This window comes from Astatotilapia calliptera, chromosome 5 (genome assembly GCF_900246225.1).
Source record: "Astatotilapia calliptera chromosome 5, fAstCal1.2, whole genome shotgun sequence".
Lineage (NCBI taxonomy): Eukaryota > Metazoa > Chordata > Actinopteri > Cichliformes > Cichlidae > Astatotilapia > Astatotilapia calliptera.
Genome location: NC_039306.1, coordinates 36,525,334 through 36,543,586, shown reverse-complemented (window position 1 = coordinate 36,543,586; position 18,253 = coordinate 36,525,334). Strand labels below are relative to the sequence as shown.

General features: G+C 38.5%; 2 protein-coding genes across 10 annotated transcripts in view; both read right to left on the bottom strand.

Annotated features, from left to right (window-relative positions):
* The window catches only part of LOC113023063 (calcium-dependent secretion activator 1), a 361,073-nt gene that overhangs the window by 320,119 nt on the left and 22,701 nt on the right, over nucleotides 1-18,253 (bottom strand). The window lies entirely within an intron of this gene.
* Nucleotides 1,050-8,388, bottom strand: LOC113023065 (sterile alpha motif domain-containing protein 3-like). Of its 3 annotated transcripts, none has more exons than XM_026169142.1 (9): nucleotides 8,253-8,388; nucleotides 5,534-5,648; nucleotides 5,011-5,199; nucleotides 4,839-4,926; nucleotides 3,781-3,942; nucleotides 3,460-3,669; nucleotides 2,827-2,992; nucleotides 1,900-1,979; nucleotides 1,051-1,746 (listed from the first exon to the last, which is right to left on the bottom strand). In XM_026169142.1, exons 1-9 carry the CDS (start codon nucleotides 8,332-8,334, stop codon nucleotides 1,444-1,446), a joined length of 1,395 nt encoding a protein of 464 aa, XP_026024927.1. In that variant the 5' UTR covers nucleotides 8,335-8,388; the 3' UTR covers nucleotides 1,051-1,443. The 3 variants fall into 3 exon arrangements, with proteins under 3 accessions (XP_026024929.1, XP_026024927.1, XP_026024928.1); XM_026169143.1 differs by having other exon boundaries at nucleotides 5,869-8,319; XM_026169144.1 differs by lacking the exons at nucleotides 3,460-3,669; nucleotides 3,781-3,942 and having other exon boundaries at nucleotides 1,050-1,746.

The following is an 18,253-nucleotide window of genomic DNA, read 5'->3' as shown; positions in this document are numbered from 1 at the left end:
GGGTCTGGGATCGTGGGTCTCTCTGCTACAGGACCAGGGGCGGTCTGCTTGACTCCACCCCAGAGTAAAGGGAAACAGCTCCTTGGTGTCCGGGCAGATTACCCCTCTGGGTGTGATGGTACCTGGACCTGGGAGTATAGAGTATGTATGGGGAGTGTGAGTGTGTGTACAGTGTTCATTTCTGTTTGTCTTCACACTGGGCGAGTGCTGAGTATTTGTATATGTGTGTATGAGGGTGGGAATGCATGTCTGTGGCTGTGCTCTTGTTCTCTTGGGGGCCTCTAGATGTCTGGGACCTGGATCTTCAGGTCCTGTGGTGAGGGGGGTGGGGGCTATGACCTACTATTAGACAGTAACATGAAGAACCTTGTTAATACAAGCACGTTCAAAGATACACACTATATTGGTTGGCTGCTGCCTCTAACCATATTGTGCGTTGTCGGTCTTGTATGCTGCTCAGTAACATTCAATATTCATTATTTACTGTTACTTATGCTTATGTAGGTTGTTGCTGTGGTTTCCCTACTGTGTTGTTCTCTTTTTGTCTCTTTCCTATCTGCTGGTCTATCTGTTCCGATTGTAATAGCTTAAAAGTGAAAAAATAAATAAATGCATAATAAAGATGAATCAAGTGGACCCGTATGGTAAATCTTTAATAATCCACTTTAGAAACTAAATTGTCAGGCATTTTTCTTGGCCTTCAGACAAATATTCTGGATTGCTACAGTGCCAGACGGGACAGGAAAAAAACCCAGATTTGTTCAGTTCACACTCAGAAAAATAAAGGTGCCAACTGGAACAAAAAGTGGTTCTTTAGACTGATGCCATAGAAGAACCTTTTTTGGTGCCACAAAGAACCTTTCAAACAAAAGTTCTTTGAAGAAATGGTTCTTTAAAGAACCATTTTTAAAAAGATCCTTCAAATGGTTCTTTAAAAGAACCATTTTAAATAACCTTTTTTGAGTGGTTCTTTAAAGAACCATTTTAAATCTTTCAAAATAAAATGTATCATAAATTGAATTTGAGTAGGGTAAAATAAATACAAGCACATAGACATATATTAATGGTTTATTGGCACTTTGTATTACAGAAAAAGACATTTTAATGCTAAGCACAACACCACTACTAATAATAGCATATAAGTCATTTAAACAGTAATAATTAAATATCTTTACTATAAATACATATAAATATTATACTATAGATAAAACAACAATTTTTACATTAGAAATAGCAATACTTTCATAACAGACAATTAAACAACACATTTTCATCAGCATGTTTGCATTTTCAGTAAAACTATTTCAAGAACAATCTTTTTATTTAAATTATCAATGAACTGCAGCCTTAAGTTATGTAAGTTAAGTTTAATGTGAGACTCATGGTCCTTTGTTAGTCCACACTGGGACAATTTCAGTCTCTCACCTGCACTATGCTGGCAATCTAGGAGATCTTTAATGCATTTGCCATTCTTTGCACAGCTACTGGTACAGGTGTAGTCAGAGTTCCCAAGTTGAGAACAAATGCCTCCAAAAAGCAAAATGTCTTTTTTAGTTCACTTGGATAGGCAACATTGTAGACATGGTACAGGGAGAAGACAATACCCATCGCCAATGAAATGTCCATTTCCCCACTGTCCAGAATCCTTTTTTGTCCATCCATCTGGACATTGACCTCAGTTGAATCACTCAAGGGCTTGCCGTCACTGCTGCTGAGTACGATTGTAGGTATCGGGCTGTGTGGATCCTGAAACAGAAATTAAATTCTTGAAATGAGGAGTATAGTTTAAATAAGTATAAACAACAGCTGTCCCAATGAAAGTATAAAACTCCTGTAAAATACTGGATTTGTTCAAGACCCCCCCCCCCTCTCACCATACCAAAAAATATATAAATTTACCTTATTTATGACGAAGAGATGAGAGGCATTTTCTTTGAAAATAGATGGCAGGAGAAGAACAGCTGTGTTTACCATCTGACCTGAAAAATAAAGAGAAATATGTAAGTATTTTCTGGCCAATTTTGTTAATACAAAGGTGTAAAGGCCATATGAGTGCCTTTATCAGGAGTTGAATGTCTTGCAGAACATAAGCATTAGTGCAGTAAATGTATACCTAATTAACTTTTCAGTGTAATTCAGTGTAAATGTTAAGCATTTATACAAAACCCCCAAAATGTTGTTCAGTTCTGTAAGTTGCTAGCTTTAAATAATTTGAGTCCTAAAGAACTTGCAGAGCAAGTCTAGCTGCCACTGAACATTTTTTGGGATAAACATTGTGTGAATTACTGAAAATCTTCATAGAGATACATATAGCATCGAGGGTATATCAGTTAAATCTTAAAGTACATCATTGCAGAGACGAGACAGGAGAAATGTCAGTCTGTGGATATTGTAAAGCAGCGGTCCCCAACCTTTTTTGCGCCACGGACCGGTTTATGCCTGACAATATTTTCATGGACTGGCCTTTAAGGTGTCGCGGATAAATACAACAAAATAAAACTAGTACCGGTACCGAAAAAAAGAAAATTTATTCATAACACACGTGAAAAGACCCAGGAAAACCGAGTAAACGATAAAAACAATAACAAAATAACGCTGAAAACCGATAAAAACCCTGAAAAACTATACATTTCACACCTGAGCCTCAACTCTCGCGGCCCGGTACCAAACGACTCACGGACCGGTACCAGTCCGAGGCCCGGGGGTTGGGGACCGCTGTTGTAAGGGACACTGTGTTTACTAATGTGCTGTATGTGAAACCTTAAAAAGTGGTATCTGAGATAGGAGTTAAAAATGTTTTTGCTCATTATTGCCAAGTGCCCTCACCTTTTCTTTCAGTGTCTGTCTGGCTCTCATCAACAGATTTTAAGCAGAGGCTTTTAAGGTTGCTGTTTGGGGCTATTGACACAAGCTTCGCTGCCAACTTACTGAATCCTCGGATTACTTTTTTGTCCACATCAGTTTTAAGTAACATGGAAGCCTCTTCAAGAAGCTAAAATAAAGGATAAACATATACATATTAGCTTTGTACCATAATATATACCATTATATAGCAAACCAGAACAATCATTATTTCACACATCAATTATCATTAGAGAAGAAATTATAATTTTGCATTTGTTTACTTTAATTCTCAAGTACACATTGCTGTGCAAAAGGGATGTTTAGACTATTCTTCCCAAAAAACTATCATTGGCATCAGATTAGTCCAAAATTATCCTGTAGCATGAAAATAAAACCAAAGAGAAAGACATAGTCAATGTGGCAATTTCTGTTAGTGTTCTGTTAGTGTACTTTTATTACTCATGAAATCTGCTGAGTCAGTCACTTTGCCTGTCCTGTAGGTACATGATTATTAGAAGTCTGTATAAATGTGCAGCACATCAGTACATATTCGTGTTTTTGCTGTGCACTATTGTTATTGTTGTTTTTTGCTGCAGTTTTTGATAAAACACTCACCACAACAGGGATAGTGAGACATGGGAATTCTTGTAGAACCTCTTCAGTAGTATGCTGAAGAATGTAGTGTGTTCTGTACTTCTGTATTTTCCTGAGGTGCGTTTGAATGACATCCACATTTGGCCTAGTTTTTTGGCACTCTTGCTTAATCACTGATACATGTTGGTCGGTGCTCCTTTCATCCTCCCCATCGTCAAGAGGATTGATATCCTGGTTATTAAAAAGTTTAGCAAATATTGAGAGAAAAAACAAATAAACAATACTTTTAACTTTTATGTACAATTTAAAATGGCAAACAAACATTGAGCATATTTAACTTGCCTTGGTTTTTTTCAAAAGGATACAGGGCTGGATATCTGATGATCTTTTTCTTCCTGAATTTGGAACTGAGTATTTCTGTCTCATTTTTTCAATTTCCTCTACGTCTACTAGTGGTCTTCTTTCCTTTTTAAACTTGTTCCTGAGAGACTCATGCAGAGCATCCTACAAATGATAAAAATGTAACTAATTATTCATAAATAGGTGCAACTAGGTCCTCCCTTTATGCAAGACATTTACCAGAAAACTTTGAGTGACATAAAGCTGGTAGGTTTGCTGTAATCATGTCATAACCTAATTAGTTCCTATTTACAGATCTCTTCTTTAACTCTTAGGAGTTGATCGAACACATGATATAAAGGTTTGGAGCACTTTAGATTGGCTAAATACACTATAAAAGGTAGATAAAGTATTAATGGCAATATGTCCTACAAGCATACTCGTCATGATCTTTCAGTCTATATGTTAATACTTCTACCTTTTAATAATAATGTATACTTTATTGATCCCCACAGGGAAATTTCTCTCTTTGCATTTAACCCATTCACTCAGTGAAGCAGTGGGCAGCCACTAATCAGGCGCCTGGGGAGCAGTGTGTAGGGACGGTACCTTGCTCAAGGGTACCTCAGGGTAGCCGTTCAGTTGATTCAAACCCCCGACCTTCCGATCATGGGATAACCACACTACCTACTGAGCTATCCCTGCCCTATTTTCAAATTTAATTTTTTAAATACAAAAACTACACTATCCTGATACAAAGGCAAACAGAGCTAATATAATGCTGAATTTCACACCATTCACTTGAGAATTCACAGAGAAATGAAACAATTAATTTAAAAGAGCAATTGATATTTTATTTATTGTTTGACCATACTGCACGACATCTGCCTCAAAAATCACAATACTAATACTTGTATTGTAGTGGCCACAAGGGAACAGATAACCTCTGAATATGTAGCAATGAAAATGTTAGCATGTTACACTCATTAGCCAATAATTGGGCAATTCAAAGACAATTTGTTGGACAATTGTATCAATGTTTGCTTTTCAGGAATACTTACATATCCAGAGCCATAACTCTCCTTCAAAAAAGGAAAACTCAGAAGGACAGTCCTCAGAAGGTCTACATACTGCACATGAGAGGGATACCTGCAAATTTTGAATGATGAACTTAAATTCTGATGTACATACTGTATTTTAAATGGATCAAATCTTAATTATATATAGACTTACATTGTCTCATTACTCAAGTGGTCAAACAGTGCTTGAATAAGCATGTTTTTGAGTCTGTTCTTGGTGGGTGACTTTAGTGCTGCATCTTTATTGGTCAACGCAGTGAGCACAGCTGGAGGAAACTGCACTTTGCAGTTAAACATAGGTTGGAGTGCTGACACAGTATGCTTTTCTTTGTGTTGCCTTCCACTGCAAGAAGAAGTAAGAAGTATGTTTAGAGTTTGTTACAAGACATGAATATACGTGTCCTTGTGTCCTGCATCAGGAATATCCGCATATTTAAAACGTACAATAACAGCTGCTGAACTACAGAAACAGAATCATAACAGAGAGTAAGAGTGGCTGTGACATTTCAATTTGAAAGTAAATGGGTGTGTGATGCACATCAACGCTGGAGAAACAGAACAGGGCTTGCGTCAACCCCTTGCCCCCCACCCTCCAACACCATAAACCTAGGGGAGGGGAAACACTGGATTGTATGAATGTACAATTCAGTGAATCAACCAGTCAACTTAAGACTCACTCTTTCAGCTTCTCTACAGCAGACAAAAATTTCACTTGGTCTTTCACTTTTGGAAAAAGACGCTCACTCATTCTTTCAGTCATCTGCAGAAGTGTCGATCCATCGATTTCATTGTCTGTGGCACAGAAAAACAATAAGACACGATCAAAACAGAAATGAGCATGTCAAAGATAAAGATTAAAAATATTATAAAACATTACTAAAAAAACAGCTATGAGTTCATTAGTGACTATAGATGATGACAGACCTGTGGAATAGCCAAAAAGTGGTTAAAATCATTTTAACAGTGGTTGACAACTCCTAACTAAAAAGTCATGGTTTAGGATGTATCTTACCTAACTTTGGTATGGACTGCCTTAAAAGGTTGGTGGATCAGTGTAATGAAGTCTTGACCATCACATCTGTATGCGTCCAAAGCATGAAAGTCTACCTCATCCCCAGGCTTGAATATCAACAGATCATCAGTCTCTCTGATGTGGTATGATTGAAGGTGTCTTATAAACTCCAGTGTTGTGAAAAGTCTTCCAACAAGAAACCAGTTGGCCCTGATATACACAATCAGGACTATTTTCACAAACAGTGGAATTTGCTCTGCATGCACAAGTTCCAAAATGAAGAAATCTCCAACTGCATATTTTACAGAGTTTAAAATGATGCATTTACTTGTCCAGAGTTTCTCATCCACAGTAACGGCTGTCTCCAAGTTTTGCAAACAAATCTGCAAGTTCACTGGAAGTTCTTGAAGTGATAAGTTATTAACTGCTGCTTGTGTATGATCGCTCCAAATATTAATATAGTTATTGGTGATTCTTGCTACTGTCTTGAAATATTGATGTCTGGCTTCAAACCTCATGCACCAATGAGAGCGGAGTGACCCATAATCAAGGATGAGCTGAGGATAATTTAGCAGAAAATGCAGCTTGGGTGTAAACACACCAGGAAACAGATTGATGAAATCTGTCAAAAAGTAAGTGATCAGTTCATGTAGATTACTAATCCAGTCAGTGCTGATGGTTGGAGCAAGAATAATCTCTTCTATTTCTCGAACCAAAAGATAAAGCTGCCAAAACTTGTTACCCTTTTCAATCCTGGAGCCTATGAGGAAAGGCAGAGTCCTAAATAATGTCCATTTCTCAATAGCAGTTCCAGAGATATTTCCATCCAGTGCTACCTTCTCAGATATTAGAGCAGGTTTGGAGGTGCAGTCATTCTGTCCAAAACTAAAAGTCCTTATGCTGTCATTCACCTCTTGGATAGTAACGGTTTTGTCCTCGTGCAAGGCTTTTACAACAGACTTCAAAACAAGAGGAATGACCCCCTCAAGAAAATCATGCATTACATCAGGTGGGAATGCATTTGTGGTATCAAAATATGACAGCTTGTTGAAGGCACATGGGCCAGTTACACCATACACTGACCTACAGTGGGGGTCATCTTCAACACATTGCAGATGGTATGCATGAACAGTCTTTGTTCTAAGAACACAATCTCCCTCACTAATGATCCTAGACAGGTCCTTGTAATGACACATACAAAACCTGCATATTCTACCATTACTGAATGAGCAGCTAAAACCTGCAAGTGTGTGAGAGGTTAGGTTGTCTGCAGATATTGTGGCCAGACCACCTTTGATGCAGTACTGTCTGTCTTCAAATTTTAATCGTAATCCACATTCTTGCAAAACCTGTAGGTCACAAATTAATGGTTCTAATATTTTCTCAAATCCATATGTTTTCACCAATCTATGTTTGACAAGTATCAACAGATGAATATGTCTTAAAACAGATCTGTCTTTTGGTGGAATATTTCCCAAAGTAAAATAAAATGCAGACACTTTATGTAGACATTTCTTTGATCCTAATGGATTAGCAACTTCAAATTCATCACTGTACAACTGAATTCTCAAATGTGGGTTGTCTGTGTTAAAAAAATCACTTTCTTTGTAAATTTTCCCATCACTAAAATCTGTTAAGGTTTCAGGAGCACGGGATTCTGGCCTAAAAATTTGTCTTAAAATGTTAGGATCATTACATATTAATTCTAAGACTTTTAGAAGTGACATATACTGAAAAGTGTCCTGTTTCCCAGTAAAAGGATCTATCCCCAGGATACATTCAACAGGTTCAATCAGGTTTAATTTCTCAACACAGTATCTGTCTAGTTGATATGTGTTGCTGACTGCACTGAAGCAATGTTCTACCAAACTATTGTCATCAATATAATGAAAACTTGATATATCAAAATTAAGAGTCTGCAAACATTTAGAAAATATCTCCCTATAGTTTTCAATGAAATACTTGAAAAGTGACTCTACTTCACTAAGAACAAATGTTTGAACTTTTCTATTTACAATACTTTTCTCTTGAAGATTCAAGGAAAACAATGCCAGTTGTTTTCTCACAGTCTCTGTAAAGTTCTCTACAAGTTCACTCAGAGTTTGTTCAGATGATTGGGGAAATTCAACAGTTTCCTGGATGACAGGGTCACAGTCTGGGGCAGACTCTAATCCTTGTTTCTGATATTTATGTTTCTTCCTTGTGTGATTTTTCAAAGATTTCACAGACAAAAACTTTCTGGGACAGTCTTCTAGTCTGCAGACAATGAAGAATCCACATTCACTTTCATGGTATATCTGTTGATGTTTCAGCAGTTTTTCATATGTTGGTTTTCTTGTGGAGCACTGTGGACACTGATATGGCACATCCATAGAAATGCTCACCTACAAAGACCTGTTGATAATCTGCCAATTCATTTTCCCCAAGCCAAAGAGATACTTCTCCAACAGTCCACTGCTGAGCCATGATCTGTTAAAACAAAACAAAATGCCATTACATTGTTTTATTCTGTGACATCAAAAACTTATTTATTTTTTTATTCATTCATTTTCCAAGCCGCTTTATCATCATAAGGATCGGAGGGGTGCTGGAGCCTATCCCAGTTGTTTTTTTTAGGCGGGGTAGACCCTGGACAGGTTGCCAGTCCATGGCAGGGTCGTCATTCAGATATGTATGTTTGGATTGTGGGTGGAAACCCACACAGAAACAGGGAGAACATGCAAACTCCACACAAAAAGGCACCCGGTTGACCCTGGGAATTGAACAGAGTCTTTCTAGCTGTGAGGCAGCAGCGCTAACCACTATACCACCGTTTAGTCTAACTTTTAAGCCTTCTTCAGATAAATATTGATAATTTTATGCTTTGGATTATCTGGTCTTGTTAGTATAATGACCTCTTTTTTGCCTAATATATGATGTTGGATAAATGAAATGTACATAATTTTTTTTTAACTATACTAAAAACGGACATTATCTTGGTAACATCAAATGACTGGAGCATAATTTGTCAACTACTCTGAAAATAAGTTCTACAGTAACAGTCAAAGACACAACTTCTCATGTGTCACATTTCTATTTATTCAAAACACTTAAGCATTGCTGTATTTTATACAGCTACTCCACAATTCAAAGTACAGGCTACTGAATTTCTGAGTTTCTAGACCAGACACAGAGCTCACACAACAGGCTTCAGGCGCCATTTTGGTGACTTTAACCATATTATTAATTTTAATATCTGTCTAGCTGACATTAGTTTATGTACGCAGCACGCAATATAGCCACATATTTTACAGGCCAAATTAATTGGGAGCACCTTCACTTAATTGTAACAGTGGTTTTGTTAGGAAAACAGTTCTTTATACCAGATACTAAACTGCGTTAACGTCAAAGGCTAACGTATCTAACCATTACTGTTAGCACAACATTAACAGCAAGCTACAATGACGAGTAACAAAAACAAAACAATAAAAAGGTTTTATGAAAATGTTTTACCTTTTCCAACAGTCCAGGAATCCAGAATCCTTTAAAGACCAGCAGGTACTGAAGACTGTTATCCACTGGCAACGTCCAAGAGAAAGTTTTCTTTCCGTTAGAAAGTTCAAGGCTCGCGCGATCTGTGTGCGCATGCGCATCCCTACAGTTGCCCCCCCCCCTTGGTTGTACTACGTGTTCTAACGTCTCTCTCACTCTCCATGTCTCTCTCTCTCCCTGTCATTTATTTGGCTTGACACATATAATAATAAATTGCGCAGTGATAAACAAGTACTCAGATCACATGTGCAATTATTATTTACTTATATTATTTTATAATTTGACTTTACATACTGCTGGGTGGTTTGTAAAGTTCACAGTAACTAGTATTATCATTATGATATATATATATATGATATATGATATATATATATATATATATATATATATATATATATATATATATATATATATATGAGAGAGAGAGAGAGAGAGAGAGAGATCTGATATAGATCAGTATCTGAATCTGTCTAATATCCCCCGAATGGATTGTTAATTTATAAATTCACCATATTCATAAACGGCTTAATAATAAATTCTATATTCTGTTACCACATTATTTGTGATCAGTGGGTTTGCAGGGTGGGTGCTGGGGGTCTTCAGGCTTTGGCACCCACCCCTGCCATCAGAATATTTTTAAGCAAGTGTTTCTAACTTTAATTTGAATATTCAGTATCCCACCATCTGTCCCCCCCCCCCCCCCCCCCGCACACAAACAAAACACACAGTATAATTTAAACCCTCATTAAAGTGAATATTATTTATGCCATTTTACACCAACAAACTCAGATAGCTAAGGATGAAGAACCTTTTGTTCTTTAAAGAACCATTTGTAATAGCTGAAGAACCATCCACAAAATAAAAAGGTTCTTTGACGTATGATGGTTCTTTAAAGAACCATGAAGACATCTGAAGAACCATTTAAGAACCATAATTTTTCTGAGTGCAGATAAAACTCCTCCAGTGGATGATTCTAACATTCATGGAGGCACTAAAAACAACAACCTCAAGACTGCATTTAATCTTTTATTAGTTTTACTTGACTTTAGTGATGGGTCGGTCGCAAACGAAATGGCTCTTGGAGCTTATGGCTCTTCTTTGATGTGAACGACGCGAGCCGGCTCCTTATCGTGAGCCGTGGGGGGTTTTTTTTTTCCTTTCTCTCACTCTCTCTCTCTCGCACTTTTTTTCGCTTCACTCAGCATGCGAGCCTTGTGCTTTACGCTGGGCAGAGGGGGGAGAGGCGGTAGTTACACTCGGTAGCACAGGAACAGAGCGGGAGGGAGAGAGAAAGAGTGCCAGGGACAACAACGTCACATTAGAAAGGTATAGTAATCATCCACAACTATTTTCAGTTGGGGATGATAAAGGATTCAGAAAGTTTATTCATGCAGGTCCATATGACAGAGAATGTGCATCTTCTTTTTGTTTTCATATTTTAATTTATATTTAATTTGGTTTTGGTTTGCAGTGTTTTGTGTTGTTTCCCTTTAAATTTGTAAAAGGAAAAAGCTGAAAATTTAAATAGTTAAAAGTTGAAATGTGAATAGTTGATTTTTGTATTATATGATTTATTTATTACATTTTATGTGGAGTGAATAAAAGTATATTTACGGTGGCCCCTAGAGACAAAGCACATACAAAATCTGAAGCATGTAAAAACTCCAAAACACGTAAAAACTCCAAAACACGTAAAAACACATACAAACTCTGAAGCACGTAAAAACTCCAAAACACGAAAAAACACATACAAACTCCAAAACATGTAAAAACTCCAAAACACGTAAAAACACGTACAAACTCCGAAGCACATAAAAACTCAAAACATGTACAAAACACAACAGAAGTGCTCCAGGGTGTTAGGGGCAGTGTTGAGCTTTTGTTACTTAGTGGCTACACAAGCCAGCAAGTACCAACAACCGGATTTGGTGTGTGGTAGTAACAGGTAAATGAACATTTTTTAATTATTTGACTATATATTAATGCTTGTGTATAAATACACAAACAATACACATATGCTTTCATATGCTTTCAATTGTGTAATTTAAGTGATCTAGGTAGCTCTGTTTTGGAAGTTCAGTTCATGCTAGAAATGTGTTTTGGAGTTTGTACGTGCTTTGTCTCTAGGGGCCACCGCATATATTTATATATAAACATATACAAATCAAACCACTTTTTTTTACATTACTAATTCCTTTTGTGCATAATTTTATATTACTGTTAATAATAAATTAATTAAAGCAACAAAACAACCTGAAGAGCCGGTTCGGAGCCGAAAGAGCCGGCTCTTTTTAGTGAGCCGAGCAGAAAGAGCCGGTTCTCTAAAAAGAGCCGGAAATCCCATCACTACTTGACTTCTCTCTAATGTAAATGAGTCCAACCCCATTTTAATCACTCTCTGGATCTTGTTCTGACATGTGATATAGAAACAAATTTTTAATGGTACTCTTTGAAACCCCTGTTTTGTCTGATCATTCCTTAACAACATTTAAATGTAAGGCAATGGATTAGACAGCAGTGGGGAATAAATTTCATGACAGTAGATCTGGCTCAGGAGGCAGGTCATCTAATGATCAGAAAGTTCAATCACTGGCTGCTTCTGTTAATGCTATTATGAATGGGTGGATGAGACTTGCTGTATAAAGGACTGAGTGCTCGTATTTCAGAACTCGTAGTAGAAAAAGTGCTAAGTCTCAAACCAGAAATGCTTGACTACCTGATATAACTCACAAATGTGCATCTTAAAACAGAAAATAATGGGAGAACATGGTGTCTCACAAATTTAGAGGATCTTCATCTGAGGAACAAAGTAAAAACAACAACAACAAAGAACTTCAGGTTTCTTTTCAGCACAGTAGCCAGTTTAAGAAAGAGTCAGAGATAAACAACTCCTATAACCATAACTAGTAATGACTTAATGAATTTCTATATAAATACAATTTTATCCATTAGAGAAAAAAAATCATAACCATCCCACAGACATATCATTATGTACAGTAACCTCTTAAACTTTATTCTTTATTGATAAAATTCATAAAATACACTTAGACCTGGACCCTAATGCTCAATGTAGCCTTTCTGTCCTAACTCCCCCCCCCCTTCTCACTTCCTCTCTGTTTTTCAACTTCCATCCTTAGCTGATATTGCTGATCTCATCCATAAATCAAAGCCTTCTACCTGCCAGCTCGATCCTATCCCCACTGTCCTCGTTAAAGCCTGCTTACTCCCTCTCCTTCCCCTCATATCTGCTATTATTCACTCTTCACTCACCACTGGAACTGTTCCTGCTTCCTTCTAAGTTGCTGCTATTACCCCAATCCTGAAAAAAACTGGTCTAGATCCCAACAACTTTAATAACTTTCGTCCTATCTCCAATCTACCATTTCTCTCAAAAATCCTTGAAAAAATAGTTGCTTCACAAGTCCATCTTCACCTAACTGATAATAACCTTTACGAACAGTTCCAGTCCGGCTTTCGTCCTTTACATAGCACTGAAACTGCTCTTATAAAAATAACAAACGACCTTCTTATAGCAGCTGATTCTGGTCTCCTCTCCATCCTTATTCTTCTTGACACCATCTCTCATCCCATTCTCCTTAGCAGATTAGCTTCTATTGGTCTCTCTCACACTCCACTAGCCTGGTTTAAATCATATCTATCTGATCGCACTCAGTTCATTCAATTAAAATCCTTCACTTCTCAACTTTCTCCTTTATCCACTGGCGTGCCCCAGGGATCTGTCCTCGGGCCCCTTCTCTTCATCATCTACCTTCTTCCACTCGGATATATTTTTCGTAAATATAATATTCAGTTCCACTGCTACGCCGATGACACCCAGCTCTATCTCTCTACCAAACCTGACTCTACTCTTCCTCCACCCTCCCTTATCCTCTGTCTAGCTGAACTCAATTCTTGGTTCTCCTCCAACTTTCTTAAACTCAACAGCAATAAATCGGAACTTCTTCTGGTTGGCACCAAACGACTGCTATCCAGAATTAACAATTTCTCTCTCACCATCAATAACTCGCTGGTCCCTATCTCTCCTTCTGTGAAAAGCTTGGGTGTCATTCTCGATAGCACATTATCCTTTAACTCGCATATCAATAATATTACACGTGCAGCATATTTCCAACTCCGTAACATTAATCGCCTCCGCCCCTTCCTCACACCTTACGTCACTGCCATTCTCATCCATAATCTTGTTATCTCTAGAATTGACTACTGCAACTCATTATTATTTGGCCTCACACAAAAATCTATCAACAAGCTCCAACGTGTCCAGAACTCTGCTGCCCATATTATTACTAGGACTTCTTCTACCCACCACATCTCCCCAATCCTGAAGCAACTTCACTGGCTCCCGGTCAAATTTCGCATCCATTTTAAAATAATTCTGTATACATTCAAGGCTATTCACGCTCTCTCTCCACCATACCTCTCTGACTTATTACAGATGAAGCTCCCATCCCGCTGCCTCAGATCTTCATCTTCTCTTTCTCTCTCTGTTCCCTCTGCTCGTCTGATCACAATGGGAGGGAGGGCCTTTAGTTGCTCTGCCCCTCGACTTTGGAATTCCCTACCCCCGGACCTCAGAAATATTAGCTCATTCTCTCTTTTTAAGTCCACCCTTAAAACTCATTTGTTTAAAATCGCTATTTAAATAAAATGTATTATTATTATTATTATTATTATTATTATTATTAAACTCTGGCTCTCTTCCACAGTGTATCTTTTGTCATGGCTCCCTCCCCTCACCTCCAATTTTTCTGTCTAGTGTTATAGGATCTTTACATTACAATATAAAGTGCAGCGACTGTTGTGATTTGGTACTAAATAAATAAAACCAAATTGAATTGTTCTTCTATGAATTTGAAATTTGAAATAAAGAAAAACTGAAAAAACCTTATTGAGTGAAGAGGAAGTAAAGGGCAACCCTAATCCAAGAGCTCTTCTGACATCACTGACATTGGAATTGATGGTAGTGTATCGATCCTGTATTCAAACAGCTTCAGAACATACCACCCACTCACTGCTGGCACCCGTTCAGCAGCTGGCAAGGCATTTAGTCAAAAGTTAAACTGCGCTCATCTTCTTTCTTGTTGCCAATAGACATCTAAGGCCAAACGTTACTGTGTTCTCCCATTCGGTGCCAATAAACTCACTCTTTATGATGTCAGGGAGTCTGGAGTTAAAATTAATGCTACTAATCTGTTAAAGTTTTGCTTTCTAGAGTCATGATCAGCCTGGTTTGTAGTTTAAGTTTCAACAAGTTTCAACTTGAATCCAAGATTCACACATGTATTTTTGAACATGTATTCCTTTTTAAACTACATTTTGTTCAGACACTTATAGCACTTGACTAATACTACTGATAAATGTTGGTCTACTTTAAGAATAATATAATAATTTTCACTGACTTGAGACACAAACATAATTAAAAACAACTATCTTTAACATCTCTTTGGTGACCGTCTGACCAGTCCGTATTGGTTTCATCAGTGTCCTGTTAGTTTCTAGTGAATTTATTGCCCTGTGTTCCCCTTGTCACCCTGTTTTCTATCTTATTCACCTCCCCGTGGTTCCCTGTGTGGTTGCCTCCAATGTAGGGGTGGGCGATAGAAACGATATACGATAGAAACGATATAAATTTGGCCAACGATAGAGATTTTGATTATACCGCTCTTTCGCGATAGCGCATGTTGATGATGTCATCAAGCTGCGCCTGTTTTGGTCGAAAGCCTCGCAGCGGCTACAACCATTAATCATCTGCAAATTATGCCTGGCGACAGTCATAGCAAAGAGATGAAGCACTTTTGAAATATGGGGAAAGCCAAAAACTGCACTTCCTCCACTTCCGTAACATTGATTCATTAATGTTGAATTCTCTCGCAGCTGCTCTGTTCCCATGTTGTTGCAGTATATTAATAATAGTTAATAATAACTAACCTTGTATTGTGGATGAATAATCTCAGTTGTTCTCCTGACTGAAGTTTGGCCCGTGTATAGCATCCTGCTATGCGATTGCATTTGTCCTTGCCCACCAGAATCCCTCATGTTAACTTTTATCAAGTGTAAACAAAGTTGGCGTTCATCCTCCAGCTTCACTGTGCTAATGTTATGCTAACATAGCTGTGTCGCTAGCAATCACAAAGCACAACATTATATACCAGGTAGTCCAACTTCAGTAACCCTGCAAACGTCACTGCTGTTTAGTTTTCTGTCTTCATTTATGTTGGAAGTGGTCGCAGAGCTGTACGTTTTACTTAGTTTCAAAAATCTCTTTTGCAGTTTTTCACTTTTTCCTTTTGTTTCCTGTGTTTGTTCCTGCTGCTTTTATTGGAAGCAAGCTCCTCTGCAGAAAGAAACGCAATGTAGGACACATGTAGCTTTGGAAGATGGGTGCAACACTGACTGTCCAGCTCAGCTCAAAATTCAGTGTTTAGACATTTTTCTAGCTCTCCCATCTTCTTCTTCTTCATCCTCCTCCTCCCTTGGTCTCCTCCTCGAACCGCCTGGTACTGGGTTGGGGGGCAATAGCACAGGAGCATCCTGGCCATTGTCTCCATTGTCATCACTGTCATCTGTGTCACTATCAGGAACACTTTCAGTGTCGCTCTCAGATCCCTCATCTTCCCACCACCTCATTTCGTCAATAATTGGATCTTCTTCTGCTCCATTATTGCACAAGGGTCGTTCTATTTCTAGAGGTGGATTTCTTTCTGTGTAATCTCCTGCTCCCATCTCTGCTCCATTAATGACCAATGGTCGTTCTATTTATTGGGGTGGATTTCTTTCTATGTTATCTCCTACTCCCATCTCTGCTCCATTGTTGACCAAGGGTCGTTCTATTTGTTGGGGTAGATTTCTTTCAATGCGATCGCCTACTCCCATCTCTGCTCTATAATTTTCCCAGGGTCCTGCTATTTCCTAGGGAGGATTTATTTCGATGCCTCCTACCGGAACATCAACTGCCTCCTCTTGTTGTGGCAGTTGATTATCAACTAAACCACGGAACTGATTGATTTCAATCCAGGGGAACATCCTGTGAACTGCTCTAAGATTTCCCTGTTGCAGCAGTGCCAAAACCAGCTCATTGACTGCTAGTCCTACACCAACATGGTTTTGTTCACCATCGTCATGGTTTTGTGAGCCGTCTCCTCTATCCATTTTTTGAAAACAGTCTGCTTTAATAGACTGGAGGAAACTGGTCGGTACAGCTGTCAAACGTTAGCTGATTGGTATAAAACTTTTAAAATGTCCTTGAAAAAGAGTTTAAATCTCTTTAGCAAATTGTTTAAAAACAGGGAGCAAATGTGAACTAATCGCAACTGATTGCTGTGAGGAACACTGCGAACTTACGGCTATTTGAGGATTTTCAGAGATTAAAGTCAAGACTTTGATTGGTTGAGCTTTGATCTGACTTTTGTGACGTCATCGAATTTGGTTCATTCTGATGACGTCAACGTTCTGCTGATGAAAAAATGTCGCCGGTGACTGAAACTTTTACAGGTGAAGCATTTCCCACAAAGCCTTGAATGAATTATAGTGACAGAAAGGGGACACAAGATGGCGCCATTTTTCACGTAGTAATTTGCGCCTCGGCGACGTCGTTATTTTTCAAAAAAAGAAAGAAAGAAAGAAAGAAACAGCAACAACTACTAAACAGAATTTTTGCACGTTCATTGCACATTTGTGGGAATGTTTAAATATTTACTTTTTATTAATTACTTTTCATTTTATCTTTATTTTTAAATTCACCATGGCAATGCGCATGCGCATATTTTCCTGCACGCAACGGGCTTTGGAGTTGACGTAACGCCGCAATGCATTGTGGGAGCACCATATTGACAAGCCACGAATCAAAACAAACACACTGTAGCTCAAAATGAAAAGGACGGTGTAAACGGTGTAGGTTGTGTCCAGATGCAAAGAGATGGTACTTGCAAAAAATAGCGTGCATCAGAAATGTGGACCCGTATGAAAGTGGAGTAGGCAGTGGAGTAGAAACCCTGAAGACCAAACCGCTATTGACTTAGTATGATGATCTGGGAACAACACCAACACGACGATATCAGATCGTGCGTTGGCAGTGAGACTACAGGCCCTTTATCATCAACGGGCCTCCATTGGAGAGGGTGCCGTCTTTCAAGTATCTTGGTGTCCACATCTCATCAGACCTGATATAGTCTGCCTAGTCCAAAAATGCTAGGAAGAGCCTGTACCATCTCCGACAATTGAGGAAGTTCAGGGTCTCTCCAGGGACGTTCTCTTCAGGGCTGTGGAGAGCATCCTCACACAGAATATCACATCCTGGTATGGGAATAGCTGTGTTTAGGACCAAAAAGCTCTTCAGAGAGTGATCCATGCGGCAGAATGGTGCTACAGGACATTTACACCAGGAAGTGTTGGTCCAGAGCAGTTCAGATATTAAAGGACCTGTCCCATCTCAGTAACGAACTGTTTCAACTTCTGCAATCACGCAGAAGGTTCCGCATTATCAGCCCAGCCAGACACACCCCTTAATTCTGTGAAGAGATTAGCCCATGTTTACAGTAGGCTAACAGGGCAGTGTGTAGAGGTGTTTTGACTAGAGGTGTCTTCACAGGAGGCTCCACTGAAGAGTTTTAAACTAGTGCTGTTTTGTGACGATACTCTACGGTCAACATTTGATCAGGTGATGCAAATTGATGGTCAAATGGTGGCATTTCCACATTTTGTAATAATTAGGGACAGATTATATCAAGAGAGGCATAATATTCACACATAGGAAGAGCACACCCAGTTGTTGGTGCAGCTTTCAGGAAATTATTTTTCATGCGCGTTATAACCCGATGGCTGGTCATATGGGATATGA

What these genes read in the sequence shown, in the direction of transcription:
- LOC113023065 (XM_026169142.1), bottom strand. Translation starts at nt 8,334, where the DNA reads ATGGCTCAGCAGTGGACTGTTGGAGAAGTATCTCTTTGGCTTGGGGAA. An exon ending in CACTTGAGTAATGAGACAAT is followed by an intron (nt 4,927 to 5,010) that starts GTAAGTCTATAT and finishes CAAAATTTGCAG; the next exon opens with GTATCCCTCTCATGTGCAGT. An exon ending in GTCTCACTATCCCTGTTGTG is followed by an intron (nt 2,993 to 3,459) that starts GTGAGTGTTTTA and finishes CCTTTATTTTAG; the next exon opens with CTTCTTGAAGAGGCTTCCAT.